The sequence below is a fragment of the Aspergillus homomorphus genome, assembly GCF_003184865.1.
Source record: "Aspergillus homomorphus CBS 101889 unplaced genomic scaffold BO97scaffold_42, whole genome shotgun sequence".
In the NCBI taxonomy this organism is placed as follows: Eukaryota; Fungi; Ascomycota; class Eurotiomycetes; order Eurotiales; family Aspergillaceae; genus Aspergillus; species Aspergillus homomorphus.
This window is the reverse complement of record NW_020291928.1, coordinates 158,723-186,252: the sequence shown is the minus strand read 5'-3', so window position 1 is coordinate 186,252 and position 27,530 is coordinate 158,723. Positions and strand designations below refer to the sequence as shown.

Genomic DNA, 27,530 nt, shown 5'->3' with positions numbered 1-27,530 from the left:
CTTCTGACAAATCCCATCCATGGTTCCAAGATGCAGCGGCTTCGCCCGCTCATGGTGCCCCATCGCGCCCAACTCTGCTCGTTGCAGCCTGGTAGATCCCCTTATACCCCTCGACCGATTGCCCCAGTTCCTCGAAGACCATCTGGGCGAGCTTACCGTTCCGGTAAAGCACCACCCCGTTGTGACTTTTCACCTCCATCAAGGGCCCCATCGCACCCTCGTATCCGGCGTCGACCACGCCGGCGGCGATCCCGACGCCGGAACGCCAGAGGGATGATCGAGGGAATATGCTCCCCATGTAGTTCCGAGGAATCTGAACGATTTCGTTGAAATCGATCAGGTAGGCGCCGGGTGGGAGTGTGATGGCGTGGCTGGTGCGGTCGAAAGGCAGGGTGGAGGTTTTGGCCGCTTGACGATTGGTATTGTCGAAGTCGATGGTCGCCGTCGAGGTCCACTCGGAGACCTGACGTAGAGTAAGGTCGACACCGCAGGGCTGCTGTTGCTGGGCGACTTGTCGTAGGTTACGCACCAACTGGCGGGTCACGACTTCCAGTCCGCTGAGAAATCATGCTGTAGTCTAGTTTGGGGCTTTGGTCGCCGCTTGACGGTTGAGGGGGGGGGACTGACGTGCAGATTGTATATTCGGGGTTAGGATGGAGGTCTGTGAGGAGCTAGAAGAAACGTTTGTCAATATCGATAGCTGAGATAGGGGGATTGACCTGCTCCTGATGTTGTGACTAAGGTCTAACTAGTTGACTACCAGTCAACTACTGTATGGCACATTTGTGACATATATCTTCAATCACATCTGTGGAAGCACTCATGGAAGCTGTTTGACTTGTCAGATAGTAAGTACAATAATTATATATCCGATGACCCCTCGCGCGCCATCTGTCCATCCTAATAGAGGTGGTTTTCTCCTGAAACACCGTTGGGCAACTGGAAGTGTCATGCTTGAAATAACTATCATACTTGGATTATCGGTATTGATACACCACCAGCTCGTGACTTGATATATCCCTATCTCCGAGCATGCAGACTTGTTCAACCAACCACCTAAAGAGCTCAGGCCCGAGACTGCCTTGGCATAATTGACTCTACGCACTACTGTAAAAGTCTAGGTCGGCATCGTCGATCAGCTGATCTCTCTCAAGCCAGGCTGGAATAATCTGTATACTTTGAGTTTCAACCTACAACACAGGTAAGACCTACAACGGGCTTTACTTCTCTAAGAAACTTCGGTACAATGGTCAGTGCAACTTAGTTGTATTTCCGAGCAGGAAGTCTACAGTCCCATCAATCGCCGAACCAGGGAATCTCTAAGCCGTGGCTGACTTCGGGAGTTGGTGCTGACACACCAGAATGTAGAGCTTCTCCGACCACATCTATATAGTTCCATTTCTGTAAGATCATCAAGCTTAAGCCGAAGGAGCTGGAATGTGCGTGCCGTTATCGAGGTCCCCGCACACTCCTTTCTACCTTGGCAGTATCGGCAGAACCAGAATGGGGAGAATTGATGGAAGCGTCATATTAGAACAGACAAACAGCATAACTGCAGCAGGGAAAAAAAGAACAATTCATGATCCAAGTAATTATCTCGTCTAATCTTGCCGTCCCTTCAATAGTCTCTTGGTGACCTTGTCTTTCTCTATGATGTACACCTGTGCACCCCAACCGGAGAGGGCGTCTCGGTCGACCGCACTGAGAAGGGCTTGGGAGATGGTCTCGAACAGGTCCTCCGCAGACTGTCAAGGAACATCCTTAGTTAGCAAACGGTCCGGCGGGGAGAAGATCAACTAAGGGGAAAGAGACATACCAAGTCCGGCTCCCACAGACCCTCGCAAGTACCGAACAGCTGCTCACTCGCGGTTCCGCTCACAATGAAGTCCTTTGCGAAGTCGATACACCCGATACTGTCGAAACCGCAGATGAAGGGCTTGCCTGTTGTGCTGTTGATGCCGGCAATGACGGGACTGACAAAGAAGGGGCCGAAGCGTTTCTCGTACAACGAAGAGCTAACCAGGTTGGCCAGGGTCTGGGGCGCGATGTTCCGCTCCTCGCGGAGACGGTACATGTTCACTTTGAAGCGGAAGAGGTCCGACACAGTCGCCACATCGGTCGCCAGACCCGTCAGGCCGAGGAAGGTCGAAGGGCCGTAGTTGAAGATTTTGGGGAAGTTGTTGGAAACGGTCAAGGCTTGCATGCCCAGGCGGAGATCGCAGGCAATGGCGACGCAGTCCTTACCCACCATGGCGACGCAGGCACCGCCATCTGCACAACGGAGAGTCAGTAAACGTATAATCCACTAGTGAGTGAAGTTGTCCGGGATGCGTACTGATATCGAAGGGAAAACTCTGGCAAAGACGGGTCAGTCAGCTTGCTTGCTCAGCTCAGAAGGTGAAGGTCACGCAGGGCGGACGTACCATTATTGGGGTCGAATTATGGTCTTTTGGGCAAGAATATAGAGTGGGATGAGAGAAATACAGCAGAGAGAAGTAAGAGAAATGACGAGGGGAAGATGAAGGGGGGGAGGATGACTGGGAAGGAGAATTGGATGAGCGGAGGATGGATGGAGATGGACGGAGTTGAACTGAAGCTCTGCCAGCAACGCGTGGAGCCGCCGAGCTTCTTCCGATGACGCCTGCGCCCGCTGCCTACGCCTACGCCTGCACTCCATCCCTCCCTCTCACTTCTTACCTTCACCTCTGTCCTGTCAACCTCGGCCCTTCTTCTTCCCTTGTACAAATTAGTTGGTTACCGTTGTCCTTTGCTATTAGCCTGAGCTCTCCAGACAATCTCCAGGTTGCTGGAAACCCTCCAGTCTATCCCAGCTTGCTGTTCTTTCTCTACCCCAACTGCCACATCCCGCAACTTTTCATCCTCTCACCCCACCATGAGCTCCCATGTCGTGGTCCTAGACTCAACAGCGCGAAGGGCGACGGTCAAGACTACCCCGGGCAAGCACCTGACCGACATCCTGCAAGAGGCCTGCACCAAACTTGGTGTAGACCCCAGTCAACATGGGCTGAAGTAAGACCCCGCCGTAGCATCCCCCTCTCCCATAAAAAAGTGCACTTATCTGACACCGTCTTTGTCAAGGTACAAAGGTAAAGAGCTCGACATGTCGCTCGTCTTCCGGCTATCGGGACTCACCTCCGGTGCCAAGCTGGAGCTGGTTCAGTCGTCCCGGTCCCCGTCTGTCGTCACTGTCGCGTTACAACTCCCCGAATCGGAAGCACGAGGGGCGCCCAACGGACGTCTCATGGACAAGTTCCCGAGCACAACAACGATCTGGTTCATTTTGCGGAAATTCGAGGCGGGCGTTGCGGGCGGTGCTACAACCCGCAATCTGACGGGCCGGGGTGTACCAAGTGGCAATGAGGGCGCAGGTAGACTATACTACGAAACACCGGTGGTTCAAGTGCTACAAAGGGAATTATCCTCTCTCACAGACTTTCAAAAGTCGCTAGCACAGTTGGGTTTCAACAGCGGGAACGTGCTACTGAGGCTCAGCTTCCGGCGAACGGAAGAGCCATTAGAGGAAGCGATGGTCAAGATCCAGGAATACTTCCAGTCCTCCGAGGACATAGTTCCAAAGCAAGAGGAGCTGCCTGCATCTACAGAAAAGCCCCTCGAGAATGGTATCCCCGAACAGCGGGACCCCGAGCCCGAGACCGAATCTGCCAATACGTCCACGGCCGTGTCGGTGCCAGAACAACCCGCCCCTCCTGCACCCCAATCTACTATAACATCCGCAGGTCCCTCCGAAGTCCCCGCTGGCTTCTCCCGGCCCGTGACGGTCTTCTCTCCCCCATCCGGCGACACGCCTCAGTCCGCACAAACCACCTACAACGAAGCCGACTACATCCCATCAGTAGACCACGCACAAGCCCACCAACGACGGCTCAACGCCGCTTCGCGACCGCAACGACTCCCCACCGACGCCGAGATCGCCGCCAAAGCCGCCGCCGAGCAGGAAAAGTTGGCGGCCGTGACCGAGGTAGAGGTGAAGGTCCGTCTCCCCGACCAGAGCCAAGTCGTCGCCAAGTTCGGCCGGCAAGACACGGGGCGGGCGCTGTACGATTTCGTGCGCAATTGTCTCGCCGCGCCGTTCGCCGGCGCCGAGAGATTCACCATCACATACCTTCCACTGGGATCCGTTGGCTCGCGCGGCGGCGGCGGCGGAAGCGGCCGGAAAATCCAGGAGGTGATTCCGGACTCCGAGCAGACGCTCCTGATCCGAGATCTGGGCTTGGCAGGCCGGGTGTTGGTCAACTTCAGCTGGGACGAGAGTGCTTCCCCGGCGGCTCACGCGGGCCGCGAGCTTCTGAAGCCCGAGCTGCGGACCCGGGCCCAGGTGATCAAGGTGGAGCAGCCCCCTGAGGTGATGGACACCGCCGAAAACGTGCGTAGCCGGACACTGGGGGCCACCAGCAATGAGAGCAAGACGGGGGAGAAGCGGAAACCCGGCGGCATACCCAAGTGGTTGAAGTTGCCTGGCAAGAAATGAAAGAGATGATTCATGATATATCCATCATGTAAGGAAGTTCGACTTTAGATAATGAATGAAATGTTTCACATGATTGTATGAAATTGGTCAGATTACAAGGTTTGGCCGAGAATCCACCCTACGTAGATAGAGAGCAACAATCTAGGCAGCCTCGGAAAGTGCAGATGCCATGAAGAACTCTCTTCTCCTTATCCCTGAAGATCAAGAAGCGTGCTGGATGTAATAGCTAAGATTTTGAAAACCACCCATCACATCAACGACTGATGTCGAGATAGATATTGAATCAAGCACAAGGCCTAGACCATGACACTTGCAACCCACCGATCTCAGGATAAAGCATACCGATCCACCACACTCTATCAACATCGTCCAACCTCTACACAAGCACAATAAAACGGTAAAAATCAAAGTGGCCGAAAAGTATGGGTATTTATTATTTGGAAAAGTAAGCGTGGTCGTGGTTTTCTCTCAGCTGTCAAAGTCACTGACTAATCTTTTTCTTTCATATTCCATTATGGTTCCTTCTTCAAGAAAGAAAAGAATGATGTTTTCGTTATCTCATTCTTGGCTAATCGGGATAGAGAGATCGGGAAACACATGATGGGGATTTTTTTTCGGGAGAAGGAAAATGAGGGAGAAAAAAGACGTTTAGTGAGCGCCAACACGACGGGCCTCGGCGATGACCCGCTGCATGTCCTCAACCTTTCTCTTGCCACGGCCGAAGGTACCGAGCTGGATTGAAGATGGATGTTAGTATTTACAGATCGCGGGGGGATATAGGGAGAGGGATGTAGTGGTTTGAAAGGTTGGGTGTTTGAGATGGGTTCGCTTGTTCGGTCGGTTGATTGGTTTGGTTGGCTTGGTCGTTCGCGGTGGAGTGTTTTGTCGGACACTGCGGTTCGATGAGTGCAAGTAGTCGTGGAAGGTGTTGTCACATGTCGGATTTCGGATGCGATAAGATGTTCATCAAGTAGAGCAATCGATATCGAGCGAGATCGTCGAAGCGTAATCAAAAGAGCGCAAACCGAATCGTGACGCTGACCGAAACAGAGCGAACTGCCCGCAAACCCCTCTCCTTTCAAACCATAGATCCGATGATAATGCAAAACGTACCCTCTTCTTGGCGAGCTTACGGGCGCGCTTGTCCTGAGTGTTTCTCAGGAGTTCGATGATGCGGCGCTCATAGGGGGCAAGACCGACAACCTCGCGGGCGATCTCACGAACGAAAGCGGTACGGCGGGAAGACTGGCCCTTGGTACGGCTGACCCGGGTCTTGGGGGTGTTAAGAGGGGTGGTCTTCTGTTAGGCCGAAGCATCAGGTCAGTAAAGATGTTCCTTTTTTCCTCGTGACTGAGATCTCCAAGTCGAATCATGGAGATGAAGACGACAAGCAAGAAGCGCGATTTGATCCAGCCGAGTCGGTCGAAATCGGGGTCGAGTTCGATGCGGAAAAAAAAAAACTCCATCCTTTTCAAACTTCCATATTTCCCGTCCTCAAGATGGTCTTCTCGACAGACAAGAGAATCCCTCATTCCGACAGTATTTCACCCTGCACTTTGACACAAAAGTCCACCATCCTCTAGTGTATTTCCAAGCCCCCGACAATTCATCGAACTCGACCGGACCAAATCTTCTTGTTGCAGGACGTGGAAAAAGAAATCAGACAGGGGGACAACGTACGTGACCCTTGTTGAGGCCGACCACGATTCCGGAGCGTTCCTGAGCCATCACGACGGTTGTGTTGCGGTTGGCGACGACGTTGATTGCTGCTGAGAGGTTGTCGAGTCGACGTGCGCCGGTGCGGATGGGAATCGCGATGGAGTCTGCCAGTTTTTGGTTGGCCGTTGCGGGAGTGCGTAGCGAGGGTAGGGCTTAGGGTTCTTGTGGTTATATCACGTGTTATGCTTTCTTCGACTCTTATCGTTTATCTCTTATCCTTATCAGCTCCTGCCTCAGGTGTTTAGTTGGTGGAGAAAAGGCATTGCCTTCCCCAGCCAAATTACTACTACTAGATTCATTGCTTTGTAGGCGTGGTCTGCATCCTCAACTCTTGCTTGAGAGATTCTTTAGAATAGATGACCTGCTTGCATTCTGAAAAGTTAGAAGCTCATCTCCCCGTCTCAGGGCCCGTCTCAATATCCACTTCTACAATCTTCAAGATCCCAGTTCTAGGCCTTTGCTCCTCCGCCCCTCTAGGACATTGGACATCCACACTATTGATCCCATCTGACACGCTCCGATTGGCAATTGCTTCCGTGGTGGTGTAGCATACACCCCGATACGCCGCAACGTCACCCATCTCCCAGTAACTGTCCGCGGCGGACTCCGTACCCGTGAAACTGCGTCCAGACCTCCAGAGTCGCCGCGGCATGCGCAGCGCACGACCTGGTCTCCGGTCGGTGGTGGTGGTAGTAGCAGCAGCAAGGGGGTCCTTCACCTGCGTCGATGCACTCCCAGTACCGATGCTGGAGACCCAAGCCCTGGCTTTCTGGGAGGAGTGCCTGAAGAAGGTCGGCAAGGCGGGTAGGCAGCTAGCGACGATTCCCGACGTGATTTCGGCGGTGCTAGTTTGGAATGTCGCGGTGGAATTAGTATCGCTTGGACATGCGGCAATGTAGTCATCGTTGAAGACAAGCAACCGGCAGGAAACAGGAAGCGCTTACGTCCATAGAAACTCCGGAAACCAGTCGTGCGTTCGGTCGAGCGTGGTGCGGTTCTGGACGCTGACTACAAGACGCATCACGCTGCAGATGCACGCGCTAAAATTTTTTAATAAGGTGTGTCAGGGCCCGGACCGGTCAGATCGATCTGGCTTTAGCAGGATCTGAAAAGTCAACTTGGATGGAAGGTGGAGGGTCTAACGTACAAGATACCAGCTGCGAACACAGCGGAAAGGCCCATCTTCTTCCACCAGGTCATCTGCAAGCGCCAGACACAAACGATGGGCAGCAGAAGCATCAGAAAGTCCGAGACCACGTTCACGATCGATGTGACTAGGATAGGGATGTTGATGTTGATGCACTGCCCGGGGATGTCTTTGTCCCAGATCTTGGAGCGTGGTTTGCATTCGCAGATCTTTACGATGGTATCTGCCAGGTAGAAGAGGAAGTTCAGCCAGATCAGGGCTTGGATGAGCCAAAAAGGGACGTTCCGGGCTGAAGGTGCGAAGAGGCGTAGGTATAAGAGTAGGATGGATAGTTTAGTGATGTAGATCAATGGGCCGTAGAGGACTTGGGATGCATTGGCCAGCTACACCCACCCTCTCGCTTGTCATCAGCTAAAGCGCAAAGACTGAAATTCGGGTACACTTCAGACCTTGGAGAACTCTTTCAGGTCGGATGCAGCTACAGCCCATTGATGCATGCCGTTTCCGTATCGATCGGTCTCGAAGGTGATGGCGGCATATCCGATCAAACCAAGCTAGCCATGTCATCATGAGCGACCAAGTAACGCGAGATATAGCATGGCAGACAGCCTCGAACTTGCATACCCAGGCCAGGAAACAAGTCACTATCAGACGGTGACAGTCAGTAAGTTTCTCGGTGGACTGCTCACGTTGCAAGGAGCGCAGTACATACAATCCTCCCATCCCGGAGCGCGCGTGATGGAGATCTTCGAGTACAGACGCATTCCAACACAGCAGGTACTGACGGTGAGACATACTGTCTGGGTGAGTATATTCCACGACTGTAGCGAGTGTCGATAGCCATATGTCAGGAGAGAACCAGGGGGTGGAATGGAGGCATTGTTGCTGGAATCGCCCATAGTTCCGGAGAAAAGAACGAGAAACGAGTAGGATATGACTAGAGCTGGGAATAAGGCCTAGAAGCATCTTATGTTCATAACTAAAAAAGACCCAAAATATAGATAACATCGGGCATCGTCAACCATAGCTGACTCGATGATACATATATGCGGGTTTGCTTCGAATTGCTACAATGGCTGACTATCGAGTTACACAACCGATTTACCACCACTTACCATCACTAAAACCACCTGCCGTGAGCCGGCGACGCAAGGCGAAGACCACACCTGACAAGGAATGTGTGCGTGGCACAGACATGGAATCGGAGAAGAACTGCCCGTCATTCCATCCTGTATTCCTTTTGCTTCGCGAAATGCAACGGCAGTGCAACGTTTCTCGGCCATTTGCCTGCCTTGTACTTGGACGTACTTCTACGGATCAGATATTTTAGGGTCATATAAAGACAAGACTCGAGCCCGGCAGGGCAAGTAAAATACAGGAGAGCGAAGGATCGTGTACTCTGTCGATCGGGATCGGAACGGAAACAAGGGATAGAAGGATGTGCGTTTTGCTACACGCGTAGGCGCCCTTGCAGAAACGGATCGACATTCACGCCACTCAGCCTCGTGGTCTAGGTTGGGTCCGTCTTACATGCCAAGGGACTTTCAGCTGTCTCTGATGATCTGGGGCCGTGTGCATTTCGCAGGCAAGAATATGACCAGGTTGCACATCAGACCAACTTGAACATGGACAGTTCATGAATAATGTCCGATTGATCACTAAGCTTGTCTGTAGAGATAGGTTCGACGAAGCACTATATAATAATGTTCGGCGGTTGCCGTTCTATTCTTGCGTCGGGAGGAACTGGAGGCTATTGAGCTTTCACAAAGTCACGGCAAGTAGGCCGTTCAGCCCTTCCTCCCAGCTCTCCATGAGCTCACCGCAGAAGACCTCCAGTTGAGACATGTCAAATGTCTTGTCCAACTCCGAGGAGAGCTTACTGCCTTCCGGCCCGTTGCCGGTACCAGCGAGGACCAGGTCGATCAACGAGCCCAGTCCACCCGAAGCCGAGACGTGAGACTTGAGGGTACGACCGCTAGCCCTAATACTCTGGAAGACTTGGCGTGTCTTCTCAGCCAGTTTGTCGACTCTTTCACGACTTATTTTGACGTTCTTGGATCCCTTCCTCGTGGCCACTGTGGCGAAAAGAGACAGAGCCTTCAGTGACTCTAGGGCCATGTACTGATCATGGAAGTATTTCCATGTCGGTGCAATGGGTGTTTCCGGCGTAAGAAAAAGCGCTGTTTTCGAAATGACCGGCGATACCTTCGCATCACCCTCATCGAGTTCTTGGGCCCTAGAGTCTAGCCATGATTCAACCTGAGCAAGACATGCGTCTAACTGATCAGCAGTGACAGCTTTAGAACCGCTCAAGGACAAGGCAAGCGTCAAAAGGCTAAGGTTCGTTTTAGCGCTTTCAGTTTCCGACGGGGTCAACTCCGATTTCGCATTGTCCCCCAGGATGCCCTCGAGGCTTGGGAGCTGGGGCTCAATGGTCACTGGCTTTTGGCTCGCCAGGGACTTGAGAGTTCTGAAAAGTTGGTTCGTCGCCTTCATGGATTTGATCCAACCGTTCTGAATCTGTTAGTCATCATGATGCATCGTCGGAGAAGACAGACTTACACTAGGCAGAGGCCCCAAGCGCATACGCTCCTCGAATGTAGGCTTGCCGGGTGCTTCACAGTTCATGAATGCATCAAAGACACGTTGGTCGATTAAGGGCGACTCATCTCTAGCTATACAGTGCGGCTCTGTGAGTATGTGAGTATAGTAGGTATAAGAACGTTACTTACCCATTTCTTCGAATCGGCCCATGGGATCTCCACCAGCCAGTCTCTGTATGCGCATGACGTCTAGCGCCCACATTCTGCGGCAGATGCTCTGCTTCAGACGCTTTTGCAACTCGATGGTACCTTCTATATTCACATAGCTGCCGTAGTCTAGGCCTCTAGTGCGATGTCTGGTAGATGTGAGATCTGCTGACCGAAAGAAGTTCAGGGCCTGCACGAAAGCGGACTGTGGGTTGAAGTCTTTATATTCGGCTCCCTCGACTGGTGGGGCGGAGTGTGGGTGAATTGTTGCCAGACGGGTGAAGAGATTGTGTGCAACGGTTTCGAACTGCAGCTGCTTCACTGAAAGTTTACTGAAGCTGCTCAGTGCAAGGGATCCTGCACCCAGGCGCAAATAGATCCTAACAATAAGCAGTAGAGCCTGGTAGTTGTGCGGGGAGTCGACAAGGAGGCGTTCCAGGATTGCTGCTGCGCGAATGAGAACGGTGTCCGAGATTTGTTGGTCAGTATCAGAGGTGCGCGGTTCGCTGAAGCGCATCAGGCTCATGGCCGCTAGGATACATAAGTCATCGCTCGGCTGGCTTTCAATAGTGGTAGGAGCCGAGCTTTTTGCGGGGCGCTGGACCTCACGATAGACCTGCAGACAACGCACGACGAAATCTTCAACCTGGGGCTTAGACACGTTCTCCTCGTTGGCCGAAAGACAGAAACAATACTCAAGTTTGAGCGCGTTGATCTTCGCGACGCCCTTCGCAGAAACTCCCTGTTTTGATAGATGAGTTTACCAGCTCAACGTGTAATCGCGAACAACTTACATCAGTCTTCTCGTTCTGTCCTTCCAACGTATAAATCACAACATCGGTCTTGGAAGCTTGATCGAGCGAGGCCACATAGGTCCGCAGGTCACCAAAACAGTACAGCTTGTGCTTGTTGAGATCGAAGTACTGTTTACAGGCGGCAACCAATTCCTCGGCCTTTGAGCTATCAGATTGGAAACTCCAGTGCACCATGTCAAGCCGAGCCAAGTGCGCATTGCGAGACTTGGGCACAGACGCCACAAAATCGCGGATGAAGTCTTGCGTTGCGGTAGTAGTCCTTAAGCAACCAGTTAGCCGGCCAGTCTCACCATTGCTTAAAATGCATGTTGCGTGCTTACTCTGGAGAGTTGATCTGCTGAGTTGAGGTGAGGAGCAAGTGCCAAACCGCCCAGTCATCGCGTTCTTGAAGGGCCTTCGTTTCTTCCTCGTTGCTTGGGATCGCGAGCAGGCTCTTTGCATATTCCAGACCTTCTGTCCACATCTGAGCCTTTTCGAGACTGGACAGCTTCACTCCAATAAATGACCAATCATTCTGCACGACACGCGAGTTCAACCCCAAACTGTCACTGTCGAGGATCTTGACGATTTCTGCATGGCGCTCCTGAGATTCGAAGATCTTAACAAGCAACAATAGCTCCTCGGCCGATTGAATAGCTCTGGGAGGGCTCAGCAATTCCTTCTGTTTGTACGATTTCAAACATCACCATAATGTCCTGACAGATATGTAACAACGCATAGGAAGGCTACCTGAATAGCAGGTGGCATAACGTAGAGGAAGACAATCGTAACATACCGGATCTTGGGGAACGCTCTCGGCCGCTTTGGAGATCATGCGATAGGCTAGGGTTCCAAAAAGTTTACGTTCAGCCTCCGAGGCACAAGCATCAACGGAGATCAGGTAGCAGAGGAAGATAGCCCAGAAATAGTACTTCCTGGTCTTGGGAAAGTTGCTCTGGAGAGACATAGCAGCCTAGATACCGACCCAGTAATCCCGATTAGCGTCACTGCTCTGCTGGCAAACGATACTGGGAGATAGCGCACCTTTTGCGCCGACTTCCAATCGTCACCTTCGAAAGCATACTCGAACCACCGCATCTGAATGTCCACGTCCTTGGGACTAGCCTTTGACGCCCTCTCCCAAAGGCTCCTCAAAGTCCCCTCATGGTCGCTAAGCTTCTCCAGTGTCTCGTGGAGGATGTCGAGAGTCTCCAGATCCGTTGTAGGAGGCTCGGCTTTACACAATTCGAGGGTCTCGGCGATCCCGCGGTTGCGATGGGTTTCGTCGGCATGCCGGTAAAGGACATACGCCTTCCATGCCTTTTTGTCACGAGTCACATCGATTAGCAAAGGAACAACCATATCGGAATGGAATCCATTCAACGCGGCCGAGGACGTCGCTCGGATCGAAGTGAACAATTTGACACAAATCGCTGACGCATTTGCTCACCTTGAGGAACGGTGTATCTTCGCCTTTCTTGATACGCTTCTCAATCAATTGCAGGGCTTGCTTCAGGTTTTGTCCGTCAATGGCATCCTGGATCTGCTTGTTCCGCCGATAGAAGACGGCGTCATTGGTAGAAGACATGGTGACAGGATCGGGGAATGACAGTGGTCGAAGAGTAGGGCAAGAAACTCGTCTCAACAAAGCCTACTGTGTAAGTATCAGTAGAGCGTATGCTGCGCGAACCAGCACAGCACACGGTGTGCGAAAGAGTGGATTTGCAACGAAAATGAGGGGAAATTGTTCGAGTTGCTCCATCCATCTTTATCGTCTTTCTGCTGATTTTGGTGGGCGGGGAAGCTCATTCGGAAGGCGGTGACGGCGGCATGTGGCCTGCCCCTGCCTTCTGTTAAGCGATGACGCAGACTTCCATAGCCTGAGAGCTATTAGAAGATCGGAAATGTGATACCACTCGATAATTCAGGTGAACTATACTCGATAGACAGAATACTTGGATTACAGGTCTATTGTACTGATAAAATGACTGGTTGGGTGGGGTTGAATTTTCGAACATCCATACTAGTACTGAAGCCCCGCAGAAGATATATAACTTATTTCAAGTAATCGGAAGATGGCACTGGCAAGTTCGCTGGCCATATTCCCTTCGCGAGTATTTTGCTTTGTACGGCGTGTGGCAAAGCATCATAATTGTGTTATTGTAAGCGACAAAATAGAAAGTCGCTCATTCCAGTAGTAAATAGATCAGATGCAAGTAGTACACATGAAGCCGGAGTCGAAGAGAGGAGATAGAAGACTAAAACATTTAAGTGAAGCGTAACGCCTGTCTGAAAAACCGGCCCACCGTGAAGGAGTCATTTTTCACCCCGGGCTTCCATTGTTCTTTGGCTTAATATCGAACAAGGAATGCCCCCATACGAATATGGTCGACAATCCCTGCTTGCCCCAAACAAAGCCAGCTTCTGGTACCATAGCATATCGTGCACCAGGACCTCGACAGTCTCGATACAATCTCGATACATAATGGCTTGCGGCACAGTCCGATGCTGGCTTTGGAGACTTCATGACATCGTGGAACAAAAAAGGGACAAGGGTTCATGGCAGCTCAAGGGGTAGGCTGCCGTTTCTTGCCTGCGTACTAGACTAGGAAGCCCTTTTCTTCTGCGTCAACTGTGTAGATAAGAGTCAGCAAGGACGTAAACGGCAGGAAATCCTTCCCAGCAATGTCCAAAGCCCCGGGAAGGGCATTCGGCAGGTGAGCTAAATTGGGGAGGTGGCCACTTGGATTTAGCAGGTATCACTCACCCATTGCTTTTTACAGTCACGATAAGCCCTGATGCGTCCGTCAGCACATGATCTACTAGCAGAAGATGACCACAAATGTGACAAAGGCCACCAGGTACAGAGTGCAACACTTGACTACCCGCGCTTTCGATAAGACTGCAGCAAGCGCATTACAATTTTCGAGTGTGTGGAGGATGATCAGATGAATTGCAAGGGCCTGAAGTACATACTGAAAGTAGTCATGACACATCTCCCTATCGAAAGCATTGCGTTTCATGCATTTCAGACTCCTATCCGCGAAGTCCTGGCATGGATCGAAGTATTCACTTGCAGATTTGCTATTGTCTAGTCAGTACTGAGAGCAACACCATAACATCCACACCGAGTTTCAGAGTTTCGAGTAGAACAGTGTAAGCAAGGTAGTGACCGATAACAACGGCCGGAGTTTGTTGCCCGTTCCCGTCTGGGATACAAACTACATAAATGGGGTCCGAGTTGCCAGGCAAACAAAACATTTAGAAACAGCCTGATACATGACATCGGAGAGAGGCATGCCGAGAAAAGAGCTTCAATCCATCCCAGAAATAGAGGGGAAAACCTACTTGGAGAATTTCCGCTCCACTCGCTCCCAAGAGTTGGATTGGACCGAGTCTGAGGGGGCTGGGGATGGCGTCGATGCGGCTTGCTGTTGCTGCTCTGAAGAGGAGGCCATTGTTGGCGTAGTGATTATTTGAAGGAACTCGATGAGAAAAGGCCAGTCAATAAGACACCTAAAGAGTGATGCAGTGCCGACAATGGCTATATGGTATGCTAAGTACCTGGCTGGTATCAGGTGGTAGTAGAGAGAGTATGCTATGCGGAGGACAAGTGAGTGATCAATCAATTGGCAGGCGGAAAATGCTGGACCCGCCGTTCTTGGCGTGGGGAAACCGTCAGGGGCCCCTACTAAATCTTAGTCATTCTTCCGAGGCCCTGATGGGCCGATGTACGGAGAAGCCTGGAGGTATTCAAACTATGTCAACTAAACTACTATACTACCCACAATGACTGATGATCAACCTCTTGCAACTCTTTCCAGCCTGATTGAGTCGCTGAAAGGAGCGCAGCATGTATTGGACTGATGCATATCTGCCGATGGATAAGCTCGTCAACCAAGGTGACAAACATCACAGGACAGGCACCTTTACCCCTCCTTAATCTAGCTATGATCATGTGCGCCTTTTGAGCCCTTCCTCCCGGTCAACTTGATGAGACAGGCTTGCTTGAGTTTGAGTCTGTATCACTTGTACCCTAACTTTGGCTTTTGCCCTCCTCCTAGTCGGGCTTGTCTAAGGAGCTCATTGGTGGTCAACCCTTGAAGAAAATGGCCTTAGATAAATGCTCACAGTCAGGGTTTGTCTCTCCGGGTCAGAGTCAACTGGATACGTATTCAAATGAAGAGAGTATGTTGTAAGAGAAAAGGATCCCATCCAGGCAGTCGTGTCATAGAGCCTGGAGGCTCGGATATCAAGTGGGGCTGGCCACCAGGCAGATTAACATCAAACGGTTTAATCGAGTCTAGGCGTGTCTTGCCGTATGGTGGGAGCGACAGCCGACGGGGGTTGGAATACGAGATATTCGAGGTTGAGAATATAATTCATGCAGGTTGGGTGAACAACGCAAGGGCGACAGAACGTTTGTCAGAGCTAGCGTAGGGGCAAGAGAGGGGTTTGTGTTATCGGAAGCAGCACGGTAGCCAGCCACTCCATGCATGCATCTGATCTGATAGCTTACCAGCCACGACATCTACTCCCAAATCGAGTCAAAAAGTCCTTCCACCAGCTAGTCTTGGCATAGAAGCTTCGGATTTTCTCCCTTCCATCCCCCACTGGCGACTGTCACCAGCTCCTATAGGTCCTTTGATGCCCGACCGATCGCAGTGATCGCTCATCAGAATTCGGGTCCAGGTTCCATAGCCGCAAGGAAAGCCTTGGTGTCAGGCCCACTTTGTGATGCAAGAGACTTGATGACCTTGGGGATGTCTGCATGGGCCTGGTCCGGACTTCCTAAAAGGTTAATGACCATGCTCTGTTGCGCTAGTGGCCTGGTCACAGAGCGCATAGAGAAATTATGAGTCGTTCAGTCTGGTTCTCAAGTTCCACATCCCGTTCCATGAGGAAAGAATTCGGCCCAATTGATGAGATACCTGCTTGCCGCAGAAAGATAGTATGGGTGGAGAATTCGCTTTTTGTGCCAAACCCAACATGGGAATAGTTTCCTTAGACTGAAATATTCTCGAAATCCTCCCTTGCAATCTCACATTGATCGAGCGACATAAGCGTAGCAAGCGTGTAATGGGTATTGCGACTGCAGATGATGAAAGACAATCACACGGCAATCTTACTTGGGATAGCATATTGGTGCCTCTGTATGGTGCGATGCATTCCGCTCGCAGGTGGTGCCTAGAAGCCATTTGTTTTGCACATACAGTATCGTCACAACCATCCAGCGAGCTCAGGATAGCCAGGTTGGGGTGTGCCACTTACTTCTGACATGAATATAAATAACGGCCTCTGAAGTCCATCCAGCCTACCTCAATCATCTTCTTCAAGAAGTGCAGCTTTGCATACCTCGCTGTTTTGACTCGACCATCCAGTTCTATCTCATATCTTGTCTGATCCAAACTTATACCCGACACATAAAAGTATGTCCTCGCTGCAGTTGTGTTTCAAGTGTGCAATAGCTGATACTGATTTGCGAAACTCGCATCTTAGAGCAATGGCGTCTGCGGAGACCTCTACCATGATACCAGCGCCAATTCTGGCAGGGCCTATCCAACCCAAAGAGACGGGAGTTAGCCAAGGACAGAAGTCAACTTCGATATCAGGAAAACCTGCCTTTGAACCTTCCAAGCATCTGGCTCACACCGCTCCTTCCAAAGTGTACAGCATGAAAGAGCTCGGCTATTCGGACAGTCGAGGTGTTTCCCCCGTGGGAGTCTCTGAGCCGTTCCCATTATTTTCTGCCGAAGCTATTCAGCAAATGCGGGCAGAGGTTCTGAGCGACGAAGTATTCATGAAGCACAAGTATTCCAGTGAGCTCGCCCAATGCCAACTGCGAGGATATGCGGCAGAGTGAGCACCCTAGTCATAATACTCAGAGCACTACTCACATAATTGCGTAGATGCGCACCGTTCATCTATGATGCTTGGAGAAACCCAGCCACGCTGGCTATAATTTCCAAGATCGCTGGTGTAGATCTCGTGCCTGCAATGGATTTCGAGATTGGCCACGTCAACATATCTGTTCACAGTGAAGAGGAGAAGAATGAAGCCATCAAGGCGGTCATGGAGAAGGCGACGCGGCAGGCAGATGAAGGCGTTGCAGGATGCCCTTGGGAGGATGAAGATCCGATCGTGGACTGGCATACGGACAGTTACCCCTTTGTCTGCGTGACCATGCTTTCCGATTGCACGAACATGATCGGCGGCGAGACAGCTCTGAGAAAGGGCAATGGCGAAGTAGTCAAGGTCCGAGGACCACAAATGGTAAGTCTGAAGTGCTTACTTTAAGTGTCAGGAGGCTAACAGATTATGCTAGGGATCTGCCGTCATTCTCCAGGGACGTTATATCGAGCATCAAGCGCTTCGTGCTCTGGGAACAACGGAGCGCATCTCTATGGTCACTTCTTTTCGTCCACGCGCTTCAGCCATCAAAGATGACACTGTGCTCACCACAGTCCGTCCAGTCTCCAAACTTGGTGACCTATACCACCAGTTTGCAGAGTATCGCTTTGAGATCCTGGAAGAGCGCCTGCGAGATGCCAACCGGTTCATGCGCGACCAGAAGAGAGCGACTAGGCCCTTTGATACCCGCCTTCTGAAGCAGTTCATCAGGGACCAGATCGCGTTCTTGGAGCACATGGACAAGGAGATTGTTGAGGATGATAAAGTCGTTAAAGGTGTTGTTGATGACAGCCACCTTGTTTCGGAAGAGCTCAAACTGCGGCGTTCTAAGAAACGAGGTTTTGCTGCAGTGGAATAGGTATGGACCGGACATCTACTTGGTTTCATTGATTTGTCAAAGCATTCTTGTAATTCTCCTTTTCGCGCAAGGGCCAATCTGCATTTTCTCACAGGGTGCTTTCGATGTATCAAGCGAAGGGTCGCGACTGGGCCAGATTTACTATTTCGAATTAGTTATTTCCAGATGCTGTGGGAGTTTCGTCGCGTTGGAAAATCGGGCGTTCTTTTCTCTTTACTTGGAGTAGGAAGCGTTTAGAGAGGTAGCACTGATATTCTTGTTTGATAGTCTTCATGTTCGTCAAATCCAGACTGAAGTGAGTTTTGCATGTGTTGTTCACACCAGGCGCCTCGTTATAGCGATGGTCTGGCTAGAGCTGCCGTGTCCAGGGTTGACCTAGCAATGGTTGCGAATGTAGTTTCTTGACATGCAGAACCAGCGCTCTTTGATTCTAAGCGCTACTTGAAATCAGCCAACCAGCCTGACTGCTTAGGCGACAAGTCGATACGCTTAACGTTCAGGCGAGTCGCCGGTCCCACTAATGTCGAGCTCATCTGAGGATATTGTAGCATAAAGCCGACGGTCTAACACCGCCCTCTGAGCTGGCGTAGCAGAACTGGCTGGATAGATGATTCGTAGTGGTCGAGCGGATGAAAGATGGAATTCATGTCCGACCTTCCAGAGTGCTCAAGCTAAGATGAGACCTTTAGTAAATGACCTCTATGCTTTTCGCCGAGTGAGATGTATTTTGACTGCTGTCCTGGAAGTAGAGAGAACGCTCAGGTCTTTGTATACCGCGAGGCATCTTGTCCATGGGGAGAGAAGAATTCCCGCGACGAGTTCCCCGTCACAGGAGAAAGTACGGAGTAGCTGGCGGCAAAATGATGCTAACGCCCGAGATTCAGCTGAATACTCCCAAGCAGAAAGCTGTCAGCGAGCCCGCGGCGATACGTTCAATTGTTGGATGCTTCACTTCATTGGGTTGTTGCAACTTCGAGTCCGCCCGTTCCATAGTTCGCGAAGGCTGTCATGAAAAGAGAGAGAAGGCGCGATGTTTGTTTAGTTTGCGTGCGGAACCCCCGACCGGGAGTGAATATGAACCGTTCCTCAGGCAGAAAATACTCCCCCAATCTGCCGGCCTCCCAATCATGCCGAGTTTTGCTTCTCTAAGGTTCTCTTCTCTCTCCTCTCTTCTCATTGTTCTCTTTTAAGAGCTGCATATCGCTCAGCTCAGAACCCTCTCACAACAACTGATCTGGTCCTGTCATCTCTTCAACTTGAATAGCTCAGTGGCGGTTTCTTCCTGCCATAGTTGGCTATCTGCCTCCCTCCTCCCAGTAATGTCGGCGATCTTCTCGCGTACCTGAAAGAGTCCATACTTGACCGTCACCCCTTCCTACACAAACTGGGCCTTCTTCCTCATAAATTCGACCTGTGAGAGCTTCGCGCACTTCGATCACTTTCTCAGACATCTTTCATTCGCGCATTTAACGGCTATACAAAGGCAAGGAAACGAAAAATGGCCCAAACTGCTGCCGCTGGTGCCGTCTCAGACAATGGTGCCGATAACACAAATGCGCCCGCGATAAACACCGGAGACAACGCGTCCGGGGTGAGCAACTCCCCAACACTTTTAATCTACTAGGATGTTAACATATATGTTTGTAGCTTTTTCAAACGTTACAAGGCCACGTTGACAGTATTCGGTCCCTCATACAATGCGGCGTTTGCATCCGGCCGCTGTACGAACCCTATACTTTGGCTTGCGGGCATACGTTCTGTTATAGTGTTGGTCGCCATCTTCCGTGAGCTACTTACTCGAACGACATCTGACATTGTGGTGCAGTGCCTAACGTCATGGTTTGTCGGTGGGCGACACAATAAAACATGCCCAGACTGTCGAGCTCCAGTGAAGGCGCAGCCTGCACCTGCTTACCTGGTGAGTCGCCTGAACTGAGGATTACTTATTGAGGGCGACATAGACACAAGCTAACATCTTGAAGGTCAGAGCGGTCGTGCATATGTTCACCACCCAACCTGAGTTACTCGACAAGGGTGAGACCACAAACGAGCACCAGCGCCACCAACGTGAGGAAGCAGAACGATTAGAGAAGGACAGACAGAATACCCATCCCAGGGAAGGGGGGCTGTTTCGAGGAACATTCAATAAAGCGAAAGCCAGTGCACCCATCATGGATTACGACGATGATGTACTGCGTTGTCCTAACTGTGCATGGGAGTTGGAGGAAGACGAGTGTTTACAGTGCGGTTATCAACGTTATGAAGAAGATGATCTCTCGGCAACAGGTACCTATTATAGCGACATCGAAGGGACGGACGACATGCTCATTATGGATGACATCGAGGACTTCGACGATTATGACGATGAGGATAATTATGGCTGGGATGAGCTATATGGAACACTCCAAAATCCTTTACCGGCAAATCTGCGCGATATAATCAACCGGCATGACCCCCATTATCGGGCATTGCAAGGAATTCGACCTGGCGGATGGCCTGCAGGCCCTTCCTCGGGAATCGATGACAGTGAAATGGATGATGAAGACGATGCGGATATGGATTCATTCATTGATGATGATGACCCAGAGCATCAGCATGGTGACTACTCCGAATCTGATCGGTCCACAGTCGTTGGGCATCACGAGTATTCAATAACGCGATCTGCGGCCCGTGATAGCGCCTCACTCGACGAGATGCTGGATGGAAGCGAAGATGGTAGTAGCGGAGAAGACGAGAATTCGGAAGATTTGGATAACTCGGAAGACTCGGAAGATGATGATGACGAGCCCATCAGGCCTGCTGTCAATGGTAGCCGGCGTAATCGACTACCGACATATCGCGTGCCCTCGAGCTCTCCCGAAACAGAGCGGTCAACGAGGGCGTCTCGTCCGACTAATGCAACCTCTAGAACGGCATCTGGAGACACTCGCCGTACCCAACATCCGCCCGCTAATTCAGACGGGAACGTGATATACATCACCTCCTCCTCTGACGATGAAGGCCCCGTGAGACCTATGAGGAGGAATAGAAGAGAACGAGGAAATTGCTAGCCCACCTCCGTGGGAATCGATACTATGGCTAGATGGCTTTAATTCTGAGTGCTGGCCGCGAACCAAACGTTAACGACTTCTTCCATGACTGTCACTGTCTACGCTATACCCAGAGCCGTGAACGCGCCACACAAGGCGCTTTTCTTCCTTCAGGGGTACTTCCCAGTGGCGAATGCTTCGAACTCCAAATACCCCCAAATTCTTTTTTGTAACGGCTGTCCTTATCTTTTTTTCACCTTTGATAGGCATGAGAACTCGGCGAAAATAGGATGACCATGGATTTTATTAGGGCATGTATTACCAAAAAATCTTAGGCTCTTGCTTTGCTATAGCTGGTCCGTTTCGAAGAATCACGTTTGCTTCTAATTCGATACTAGGGGCTAATCCTTGATGAGGATTGCACTCTATAACGCATTGCTTCTGCTGCAAGGAATGAGTCTGTATCGGCATGTTGCCACTTTCTTCTAGATCACTACTGAGATATCCTGTAACGCTGGCCTATATTTGGGTCTATATGGACTCAACGATGGTTTCGTGTCTATCTCTTTTCCCCATCGTTGAAAGATACATGAACCGAGCTTCTGGAGACTTCAATTAGGCATGTGTAATCGTGTCAACAAAACAAAATGTCTGATAATGCTCGCCCAAGGATAATACCCAGCATGCGCCCATCGTAGATAGGGATCTAGAATTCAGGGCTCTAGATGCCTCTCTCCCCATTCCCCAAGTCATACTGTAAATGAGTCCAATAAGCAAGCAATGCCAATCCCACTCTAGCATAGGCGCCGCCCTTAGCGCCGGCTTGAGGTCCCGCTAGTCGCAGTCGGCGATTTGCCGCTAACCCAATGATCGTATCGCACGCTGCTGGCCGGGGAACATGCCCACTCCCCCGCCTACTGTTTGCCTTGAACGCGAATCGAAGTACGAGTACAAGTATTTTGTCCATTCACGAACCTGATATATACACATTTCGGCAACGCCGCGGCACGTTGGGAGCAAAGAGAAAAGAAATGCGAAACAAGTCAAGAGCAAAGGAAATCTTCCGGATGCACAAGGTAAACTTTTCAAAACCAAGGGGAGAGAAAATGATATGCAAAGACCACGAGGCCCGGGAATAGAATACACATGGAAGAAAAGAATAGGATACACATACGCCGCCTCACAATGATTTCATTCGGGGTTGCCTTGTTTTTGTCTGTTTGTCTTGCTCAGTTGAGCTTATCGCCGATGAACGGGACTTCAAATACGACGGCGCCGTTGCGGCCGTCAGCCGAGGTGCCTTCGTGGAAGTTGTTGGCGAAACACTTCCAGCGTCCTAGGCGGTGCTCCTTGCCTACGGCTGCGACGATGCACAGGCCGCGAACTTCGGGTTCGGATTTCGACTTGGACTTGGACTCTGTTGGCACCTGGCCGGGTTTGGCGGTTTCTACACGGCGCTCAAAGACGGCGATGCCGTTGATGACGCCCTTGACGAGGGGTTCTTCGTCGTCGGAGGCGCTTGCAGTCAGCTGGGCCGGTGCGCCTTCAACATCCATGCGGTCTGAGCCCGTGGGCGTGTCGAATGCAAGCGTTTGTCTCAGTTGCTCGGAAGGTGTATCTGGTGCTAAAGGCGTTTTGGATGCGCCTCCTACAGCGCCCAAGGGAATAATCTTCCGCTTGTCGCTAGAGATCTTCCATGCGCGGATAAATCCATCCCAGCTACCGCTAAGCACGATGTCTGTGCCAGGGACTGTAGCCAGGGCAGTAATCCAGCGAGGCATGCGGCGGAGATGGCGGGAATTCGAGGCAGCAGTGGCTTGATCGACTTCTGCGGAAAGTTCATCCAAGGGTGGGAGGGGATCGAGGCCGTGGGCGAGAGGGATCGTATGCAGGGGCTTCTTCTTGTGAACGGACCAGAGTGAGATAGAGCCCGAGTCCGAGCCGGTGACGAAGTGGTTTGGGGGGAGAGGTGCCACGCAGTCAATGTTGTTTTCTTGGTATGAGGCGCTCTTAGACCCGCCGCGGAAAATCAGCTGGGATTCCTCAATGACCTTCCATAATCTAGCTGTGCGGTCGCGTGCTCCGACACTGATACACTGATCGATTGTCATGGCGGCAACACCAGAGACATGATCTTGGTGGCCGAAAAGCGTCTCAACGTAGGCGTGTCCAGCAGTACTCAGAGACCAGGTTTTGATGGTCCGATCATTTGAGCCAGTAAACAACTGTTCTCCGGAACTCATGGTGGAGATGTGGCGGGCAAAGGCAAGACTGCTGATAGAATCGCGGTGATGTGTGAAGGTTTTCAAAGGAGTCAAGGTTTCAGCATCCCAAACGATCAATTTATTGTCTTCTCCGCCAGTAGCCACAAACTTTCCGGACGGTGATACGGCAACAGACAGGATGCTTTTGTTGTGACCGTGCTCCTCGCCAGTTTCAGCAACCTTCCGCAAGCCCCGGACATACTTCACTTGCTTCGGCTTCTTTCGCTGTGGACGAGGACGGCGCTTGGAATCTCCATTTATCGAAGGCAAGGCGTTTGCGGAGGTAGGTGCGGCAAGCTCCCATTTGATCAAGGTCCGATCCTTCGACACAGTGTAGACGTAGGGTGCATGAGCTGCAATCGACGTAGTTGATTGTGTGTCTGCTCTGAAGAAGGAATGCGGCGCTTTCGAAAATGCTAGGTCCGATGCAATCTGGCGATAGATGCGTCCTTTGAACTCGTCCTGCCCCGGAGTGTCAGCCCTATCGAGCGCCTTGTAGACAAAATGGTAATACGTACCACATCCTCCTTCAATCTCTCTGCGATCAAATCGCGATCAATCTCAGCGGCATCGAAGCCAATATCGTCCACTTCGTCTCGGACATTTTCCAGGTAACGCTCCGCAAGCTTTAATCTTCGGTCGGCGGCGGTCTCTCCTTCGTCGGATTCCGATGCGCTGTCGTCTGATACGCCAGAGGCCACGCTGAGATTGTCCTCATCTAAGTCACTTCCCGAAATCGATTCTTCATCCTGATCCCTCCGTTTGCTGCCACTTCTTCCTGTTGCTTCTCCATTTCCATCAACGCCTCGTTTCTTGGACGCGGGGGCTGCGGCGCGATCGTCTCTCTTTCTTTTCCGCTGGGAAGCGGGCACTGTGAAGAAAGAAGACATTTCCCAGGGTAATTGGCTAAATCTCCAGCGACCGGGGGACGTAAAATCAGAGAGATCACACGTGAACAAATGAACATCGACACCCCGATCCGAACGGAGATACTCGCTTGCTCACTTTTTTTCTGCCGGTGGTCTGTGCAGGCGGAAAGCGCATCAATGTAACGCCTAAATGCTGACTGAGCAAGGCAGCTCCGGCCTCAGGCAGCCGGGCTCTCGTAGCCGCAGCTCCAGGCAGTCAAAGCTCCGCGCGGCCAGCGACGAGGTCCTAATCATCATCTTCCTCTCCCCACATCTATACATCCTCTTCTCTTTCATTTCCTTATTCCGCTACCTTTCCAAACAGAGAACGTCAAGATGTATGCTCTATCTCTCGCTCATTGAGAGATTCTCTGTCGGCTAACATGTACTTACAGGGAGGTACTACTCGGCATCACTGGCAAGGACTTCGTCATTCTGGCGGCCTCCAAAGCTACCATGCGAGGTCCCACCATTATCAAAGCCGAAGATGATAAGACAAAACAGCTGAACAAGCACAACCTGATCGCCTTCTCCGGTGAGGCGGGAGACACTGGTGAGTTTCCACGGGCTAGCTAGCAAGAGACCTTGAAGTCCGCCCATTCAACTAACAGTCCAATTCACTAGTGCAATTCGCCGAGTATATTCAAGCCAACATCCAGTTATACACCATGCGAAACGATACCGAGCTGGGTCCGAATGCAGTTGCCAGTTTTGTCCGAGGCGAGCTGGCACGGAGTTTGAGATCCCGGAATCCTTACACAGTCAACCTTCTGCTGGGCGGAATGGACCCCATCACTCAGAAGCCTCATCTATACTGGATAGACTACCTGGCTTCCGTGGCTTCTGTACCTTACGCGGCTCACGGCTATGCCCAGTAAGTTCACACAAAAAACCGGTCACCCATCGCCGAGACCCCGTGCTAAGATTCTCAGATACTACTGCTTATCCACTCTTGACAAACACCACCACCCCGACATCTCCCTCGATGAAGGTCTCAAGCTACTGGAAATGTGCACGGACGAGCTGAAGCGCAGGCTACCGATTGATTACAAGGGGGTATGTGACAGGACATTTTCTCCAATCGCGATTTGACTACGATTTACTGACAACCTCCAGGTCCTTGTCAAGGTGATAACCAAGGATGGTGTGCGCGAGTTGGACTTTGATAATAACAGGATCGTCAAGAGTGCCTAATGTGTTGTATCATACCAATGATTGTCTTATGTTTTCGGTTTACGGGACTTGGTTTTCTGAGAGGATCGGTTAGCATGGCAGGATATTTCCCATGACTTTGACCGGAACTTAGTCTTGCCCATGATTACGCCAAGGTAGAGATTAATAGCAATGACTATGCGAAATTAGAGCCTTCATCGCGTAATGTAACCAGCTCTCATCTGATTGTTGACGGTGCTACTCCACGGAGATCGATCGATGATGCTGTAATCCATCGCCGTATGACGCTGTTTGACATGTTTGCATCGACCGGTTCCTATCGCGTCTTCGCAGTTTCAATCCCGCAACGCCGCATGCTTCCTGTTTAATTTCCGCCATCCACTCAGTCATGATGTCGAAAAGGCAAGCGGAGCTGTCGCTAGATGAGGAGGGTCTCTCTGCGGGCTCTCCTGTCTCGAAAAAGGCGCGCGTGGAAGACGGTGACCTGCCTGAAGACGATCCGCGCGGTAAAGCTCTGCCGCTTCGTCACGCCAATGGGCAGGACATACTCGCAGCTGCAGAACAGGAAGGCGAGGAACTCGAGGAAGCGGCGCAGGATAACGGAGCTGGGACTTCTGATGTCGAGACCGATGACGACAGACCGGCCATCGCAGCCCCGAAACGCCAGAGTGCACCTTTGGAGGGATACAGCGACCTCTACCTCGACACCATCAATCGCGAAATCCTCGACTTCGACTTCGAGAAACAATGCTCCGTGAGCTTGTCCAATATCAATGTTTACGCCTGCCTCGTCTGTGGAAAGTACTTTCAGGGAAGAGGCCCCAAGTCGTATGCATACTTCCATGCGCTCGAGGTCGGACACCATGTCTTCATCAACATGGGAACCAAGAAGGTCTACGTTCTTCCTGAAGGATACGAAGTCAAGAACAAGAGCTTGGACGATATCAAATACGTTGTAGATCCGCACTACAACAAGGAAGATGTGGCCAAACTAGATAAAGAGGTTCATGATGCGTTCGACCTCGCAGGTAATCGTTACCGACCTGGTAAGAGCATCCCAGTCGCATCTCTCAATTGCGAAAATTATCAAACTGACAATGTACAGGATTCGTCGGCATGAACAACATCAAAGCCAACGACTACCTGAACGTCGTCGTCCAACTCCTTGGCCACGTCTTCCCCATCCGCAACTACTTCCTATTGCACGACTTCTCCCAACCAGGCACGCCCCAACTCGCCGTTCGATTCAGCACACTGGTGCGGAAACTATGGAATCACAAGGCCTTCCGGTCGCACGTATCACCGCACGAGCTCCTCCAGGAGATCGCCCTGCGGTCGTCGAAACGCTTCACACTCACTCAGCAATCCGACCCGGTGGAGTTCCTCTCCTGGTTCCTGAACAACCTCCACCTTTCCCTCGGCGGCTCCAAGAAGCCCTCCAAGACGCCCACAAGTGTCGTCCACGCCGCCTTCCAAGGCCACCTCAGAATCGAGAGCCAGGCCATCACGGCGCATTCCGATACCCAAAACGCACGCCTGGTCTTCACGGAGTCCGGCACCATCAACAGCCAAACCACCCCCTACCTCATCCTCACCCTCGATCTGCCCCCGACGCCCCTCTTCCAATCCTCCAACCGGGAATCCATCATTCCCCAGGTGCCGCTCACCACCCTCCTGAACAAGTACAACGGCATCACCGCCTCCGAAAAGCTGGCCCAGCGAGTCCGCCACCGGCTCATGCACCCATTACCCCCCTACCTCCTCTTCCACATCAAACGCTTTAGCAAGAACCGGTTCGTGTCCGAGCGCAACCCCACCATCGTCACCTTCCCCTCGCCCCGCTCCCTGGACATGTCGCCGTATGTCGAACCCAACCCCGACGTCTGGCCGCACAGCGAACCGATCCTGTACGATCTCGTCGCCAACATCATCCTTGACCCGACTGTCGCCGCACCAGGTGCCCACGAAGAAGCCGCGGCAGATAAAGGCGTTAACGCCGCGGGAGGTGGCAGCAGCGGTGGTGGTGGTAGCGGCGGCGGATCGTCGTCCTCCTCCAGTGGTGCGGGCGGGGGCAGCGAGAAGGTCTCCTGGCTCGTCCAACTGCATGACAAGGCCATGGCTGCGGAGAATAGCCGCATCCAGAAAGAGCATGCTGGGGAGCAGCGTGGGCCAGAATGGTTGGAGATCCAGGATCTGTTTGTCAAGAAGGCAGAAAGTGAGACCCTGTTCACCAAGGAGGGATATCTCATGGTCTGGGAGCGCCGTAAGGTTCCTGGGAAGGCGAACCGCAAGGGTAAAGCTGCGGCCAAGTAATCGTAGAAAAGGCCTTTTTGGGTTTGGCTAGCTATGCGTGCTTGTATTTCAGGTCTCTGGGTTCGCACGTATGCTAATCAAATTACTGTATAATTAAATTCTTATGATCACGATGAAGGGTAGTAGCCCACTCTCACTATTCTTTACATAAGTG

General features: G+C 51.6%; 13 protein-coding genes across 13 annotated transcripts; 5 read left to right on the top strand and 8 right to left on the bottom strand.

The window, feature by feature from the left end:
• Positions 1 to 49: 49 nt before the first annotated feature.
• Positions 50 to 783, bottom strand: BO97DRAFT_472749 (putative dUTPase; the record flags this gene model as incomplete). The annotated part of the gene is made up of 2 exons (XM_025700166.1): positions 50 to 557; positions 761 to 783. 2 exons carry the CDS (start codon positions 781 to 783, stop codon positions 50 to 52), a joined length of 531 nt encoding a protein of 176 aa, XP_025548150.1.
• Positions 784 to 1,373: 590 nt separating this feature from the next.
• Positions 1,374 to 2,576, bottom strand: pup3 (proteasome core particle subunit beta 3). The gene is made up of 4 exons (XM_025694126.1): positions 2,424 to 2,576; positions 2,336 to 2,354; positions 1,817 to 2,271; positions 1,374 to 1,745 (listed from the first exon to the last, which is right to left on the bottom strand). The coding sequence occupies exons 1-4, from the start codon at positions 2,424 to 2,426 to the stop codon at positions 1,602 to 1,604; spliced, it is 621 nt and encodes a 206-aa protein (XP_025548149.1). The 5' UTR covers positions 2,427 to 2,576; the 3' UTR covers positions 1,374 to 1,601.
• Positions 2,577 to 2,687: 111 nt separating this feature from the next.
• Positions 2,688 to 4,564, top strand: BO97DRAFT_445819 (putative UBX domain protein). Its single transcript, XM_025698588.1, has 2 exons — positions 2,688 to 3,030; positions 3,100 to 4,564. Exons 1-2 carry the CDS (start codon positions 2,894 to 2,896, stop codon positions 4,508 to 4,510), a joined length of 1,548 nt encoding a protein of 515 aa, XP_025548148.1. The 5' UTR covers positions 2,688 to 2,893; the 3' UTR covers positions 4,511 to 4,564.
• Positions 4,565 to 5,142: 578 nt separating this feature from the next.
• Positions 5,143 to 6,290, bottom strand: BO97DRAFT_408052 (60S ribosomal eL36 domain-containing protein). Its single transcript, XM_025695766.1, has 2 exons — positions 6,191 to 6,290; positions 5,143 to 5,809 (listed from the first exon to the last, which is right to left on the bottom strand). Exons 1-2 carry the CDS (start codon positions 6,236 to 6,238, stop codon positions 5,477 to 5,479), a joined length of 381 nt encoding a protein of 126 aa, XP_025548147.1. The 5' UTR covers positions 6,239 to 6,290; the 3' UTR covers positions 5,143 to 5,476.
• Positions 6,291 to 6,611: 321 nt separating this feature from the next.
• Positions 6,612 to 8,369, bottom strand: BO97DRAFT_191732 (uncharacterized protein). Its single transcript, XM_025690468.1, has 6 exons — positions 8,089 to 8,369; positions 8,001 to 8,020; positions 7,826 to 7,930; positions 7,377 to 7,759; positions 7,174 to 7,269; positions 6,612 to 7,074 (listed from the first exon to the last, which is right to left on the bottom strand). Exons 1-6 carry the CDS (start codon positions 8,273 to 8,275, stop codon positions 6,618 to 6,620), a joined length of 1,248 nt encoding a protein of 415 aa, XP_025548146.1. The 5' UTR covers positions 8,276 to 8,369; the 3' UTR covers positions 6,612 to 6,617.
• A 670-nt stretch (positions 8,370 to 9,039) lies between these two features.
• BO97DRAFT_480309 (MDM20/NAA25 family protein) lies at positions 9,040 to 12,641 on the bottom strand. Its single transcript, XM_025700740.1, has 8 exons — positions 12,371 to 12,641; positions 11,965 to 12,240; positions 11,717 to 11,893; positions 11,262 to 11,602; positions 10,921 to 11,200; positions 10,109 to 10,868; positions 9,939 to 10,051; positions 9,040 to 9,890 (listed from the first exon to the last, which is right to left on the bottom strand). Exons 1-8 carry the CDS (start codon positions 12,506 to 12,508, stop codon positions 9,138 to 9,140), a joined length of 2,838 nt encoding a protein of 945 aa, XP_025548145.1. The 5' UTR covers positions 12,509 to 12,641; the 3' UTR covers positions 9,040 to 9,137.
• Positions 12,642 to 13,071: 430 nt separating this feature from the next.
• On the bottom strand, positions 13,072 to 14,529 carry BO97DRAFT_397261 (coiled-coil-helix-coiled-coil-helix domain-containing protein). Its single transcript, XM_025694125.1, has 4 exons — positions 14,269 to 14,529; positions 13,897 to 14,004; positions 13,688 to 13,715; positions 13,072 to 13,552 (listed from the first exon to the last, which is right to left on the bottom strand). Exons 1-4 carry the CDS (start codon positions 14,376 to 14,378, stop codon positions 13,526 to 13,528), a joined length of 273 nt encoding a protein of 90 aa, XP_025548144.1. The 5' UTR covers positions 14,379 to 14,529; the 3' UTR covers positions 13,072 to 13,525.
• A 133-nt stretch (positions 14,530 to 14,662) lies between these two features.
• BO97DRAFT_191653 (uncharacterized protein) lies at positions 14,663 to 15,078 on the bottom strand. The gene is made up of 2 exons (XM_025690467.1): positions 15,052 to 15,078; positions 14,663 to 14,980 (listed from the first exon to the last, which is right to left on the bottom strand). Exon 2 carries the CDS (start codon positions 14,876 to 14,878, stop codon positions 14,696 to 14,698), a length of 183 nt encoding a protein of 60 aa, XP_025548143.1. The 5' UTR covers positions 14,879 to 14,980; positions 15,052 to 15,078; the 3' UTR covers positions 14,663 to 14,695.
• Positions 15,079 to 16,423: 1,345 nt separating this feature from the next.
• On the top strand, positions 16,424 to 18,007 carry BO97DRAFT_459648 (uncharacterized protein; the record flags this gene model as incomplete). Its single annotated transcript, XM_025699290.1, has 3 exons — positions 16,424 to 16,779; positions 16,830 to 17,193; positions 17,246 to 18,007. The coding sequence occupies 3 exons, from the start codon at positions 16,424 to 16,426 to the stop codon at positions 17,687 to 17,689; spliced, it is 1,164 nt and encodes a 387-aa protein (XP_025548142.1). The 3' UTR covers positions 17,690 to 18,007.
• An 863-nt stretch (positions 18,008 to 18,870) lies between these two features.
• Positions 18,871 to 21,055, top strand: BO97DRAFT_375673 (uncharacterized protein). The gene is made up of 4 exons (XM_025692997.1): positions 18,871 to 19,280; positions 19,337 to 19,456; positions 19,515 to 19,607; positions 19,672 to 21,055. Exons 1-4 carry the CDS (start codon positions 19,188 to 19,190, stop codon positions 20,737 to 20,739), a joined length of 1,374 nt encoding a protein of 457 aa, XP_025548141.1. The 5' UTR covers positions 18,871 to 19,187; the 3' UTR covers positions 20,740 to 21,055.
• Positions 21,056 to 21,681: 626 nt separating this feature from the next.
• On the bottom strand, positions 21,682 to 23,944 carry BO97DRAFT_375671 (ribosomal RNA-processing protein RRP9). The gene is made up of 2 exons (XM_025692996.1): positions 23,501 to 23,944; positions 21,682 to 23,444 (listed from the first exon to the last, which is right to left on the bottom strand). The coding sequence occupies exons 1-2, from the start codon at positions 23,870 to 23,872 to the stop codon at positions 21,948 to 21,950; spliced, it is 1,869 nt and encodes a 622-aa protein (XP_025548140.1). The 5' UTR covers positions 23,873 to 23,944; the 3' UTR covers positions 21,682 to 21,947.
• A 179-nt stretch (positions 23,945 to 24,123) lies between these two features.
• Positions 24,124 to 25,245, top strand: pre1 (proteasome core particle subunit beta 4). The gene is made up of 5 exons (XM_025694124.1): positions 24,124 to 24,228; positions 24,286 to 24,443; positions 24,515 to 24,764; positions 24,823 to 24,946; positions 25,007 to 25,245. Coding segments are annotated over exons 1-5 (612 nt in total). The 5' UTR covers positions 24,124 to 24,226; the 3' UTR covers positions 25,085 to 25,245.
• Positions 25,246 to 25,442: 197 nt separating this feature from the next.
• BO97DRAFT_375666 (ubiquitin carboxyl-terminal hydrolase family protein) lies at positions 25,443 to 27,454 on the top strand. Its single transcript, XM_025692995.1, has 2 exons — positions 25,443 to 26,109; positions 26,169 to 27,454. Exons 1-2 carry the CDS (start codon positions 25,452 to 25,454, stop codon positions 27,374 to 27,376), a joined length of 1,866 nt encoding a protein of 621 aa, XP_025548138.1. The 5' UTR covers positions 25,443 to 25,451; the 3' UTR covers positions 27,377 to 27,454.
• The last annotated feature ends 76 nt before the right edge of the window (positions 27,455 to 27,530 follow it).

Excerpts from the sequence above, each read along its gene's own strand:
- pup3 (XM_025694126.1), bottom strand. Across the intron at positions 1,746-1,816 it reads GTCTGTGGGAGCCGGACTTG|TCTGCGGAGGACCTGTTCGA; the intron begins GTATGTCTCTTT and ends GTTCCTTGACAG.
- BO97DRAFT_445819 (XM_025698588.1), top strand. The coding sequence starts at position 2,894 with ATGAGCTCCCATGTCGTGGTCCTAGACTCAACAGCGCGAAGGGCGACG. Across the intron at positions 3,031-3,099 it reads CCCAGTCAACATGGGCTGAA|GTACAAAGGTAAAGAGCTCG; the intron begins GTAAGACCCCGC and ends GTCTTTGTCAAG.
- BO97DRAFT_408052 (XM_025695766.1), bottom strand. The coding sequence starts at position 6,238 with ATGGCTCAGGAACGCTCCGGAATCGTGGTCGGCCTCAACAAGGGTCAC. Across the intron at positions 5,810-6,190 it reads TCGGCCTCAACAAGGGTCAC|AAGACCACCCCTCTTAACAC; the intron begins GTACGTTGTCCC and ends TCGGCCTAACAG.
- BO97DRAFT_191732 (XM_025690468.1), bottom strand. The coding sequence starts at position 8,275 with ATGGGCGATTCCAGCAACAATGCCTCCATTCCACCCCCTGGTTCTCTC. Across the intron at positions 8,021-8,088 it reads CGCTCCGGGATGGGAGGATT|TGACTTGTTTCCTGGCCTGG; the intron begins GTATGTACTGCG and ends ACCGTCTGATAG. Across the intron at positions 7,931-8,000 it reads TGACTTGTTTCCTGGCCTGG|CTTGGTTTGATCGGATATGC; the intron begins GTATGCAAGTTC and ends TGACATGGCTAG.
- BO97DRAFT_480309 (XM_025700740.1), bottom strand. The coding sequence starts at position 12,508 with ATGTCTTCTACCAATGACGCCGTCTTCTATCGGCGGAACAAGCAGATC. Across the intron at positions 10,052-10,108 it reads GGGCCGATTCGAAGAAATGG|CTAGAGATGAGTCGCCCTTA; the intron begins GTAAGTAACGTT and ends CGCACTGTATAG. Across the intron at positions 9,891-9,938 it reads GCTTGGGGCCTCTGCCTAGT|AACGGTTGGATCAAATCCAT; the intron begins GTAAGTCTGTCT and ends TAACAGATTCAG.
- BO97DRAFT_397261 (XM_025694125.1), bottom strand. The coding sequence starts at position 14,378 with ATGGCCTCCTCTTCAGAGCAGCAACAGCAAGCCGCATCGACGCCATCC. Across the intron at positions 13,716-13,896 it reads ATGTGTCATGACTACTTTCA|GGCTTATCGTGACTGTAAAA; the intron begins GTATGTACTTCA and ends CGGACGCATCAG. Across the intron at positions 13,553-13,687 it reads GTGACTGTAAAAAGCAATGG|TTGACGCAGAAGAAAAGGGC; the intron begins GTGAGTGATACC and ends TTATCTACACAG.
- BO97DRAFT_191653 (XM_025690467.1), bottom strand. The coding sequence starts at position 14,878 with ATGATCATAGCTAGATTAAGGAGGGGTAAAGGTGCCTGTCCTGTGATG.
- BO97DRAFT_375673 (XM_025692997.1), top strand. The coding sequence starts at position 19,188 with ATGGCCCAAACTGCTGCCGCTGGTGCCGTCTCAGACAATGGTGCCGAT. Across the intron at positions 19,281-19,336 it reads CCGGAGACAACGCGTCCGGG|CTTTTTCAAACGTTACAAGG; the intron begins GTGAGCAACTCC and ends ATATGTTTGTAG. Across the intron at positions 19,457-19,514 it reads GGCATACGTTCTGTTATAGT|TGCCTAACGTCATGGTTTGT; the intron begins GTTGGTCGCCAT and ends ATTGTGGTGCAG.
- BO97DRAFT_375671 (XM_025692996.1), bottom strand. The coding sequence starts at position 23,872 with ATGTCTTCTTTCTTCACAGTGCCCGCTTCCCAGCGGAAAAGAAAGAGA. Across the intron at positions 23,445-23,500 it reads AGAGATTGAAGGAGGATGTG|GACGAGTTCAAAGGACGCAT; the intron begins GTACGTATTACC and ends ACTCCGGGGCAG.
- pre1 (XM_025694124.1), top strand. Across the intron at positions 24,444-24,514 it reads CGGTGAGGCGGGAGACACTG|TGCAATTCGCCGAGTATATT; the intron begins GTGAGTTTCCAC and ends CCAATTCACTAG. Across the intron at positions 24,947-25,006 it reads TACCGATTGATTACAAGGGG|GTCCTTGTCAAGGTGATAAC; the intron begins GTATGTGACAGG and ends GACAACCTCCAG.
- BO97DRAFT_375666 (XM_025692995.1), top strand. The coding sequence starts at position 25,452 with ATGATGTCGAAAAGGCAAGCGGAGCTGTCGCTAGATGAGGAGGGTCTC. Across the intron at positions 26,110-26,168 it reads AGGTAATCGTTACCGACCTG|GATTCGTCGGCATGAACAAC; the intron begins GTAAGAGCATCC and ends GACAATGTACAG.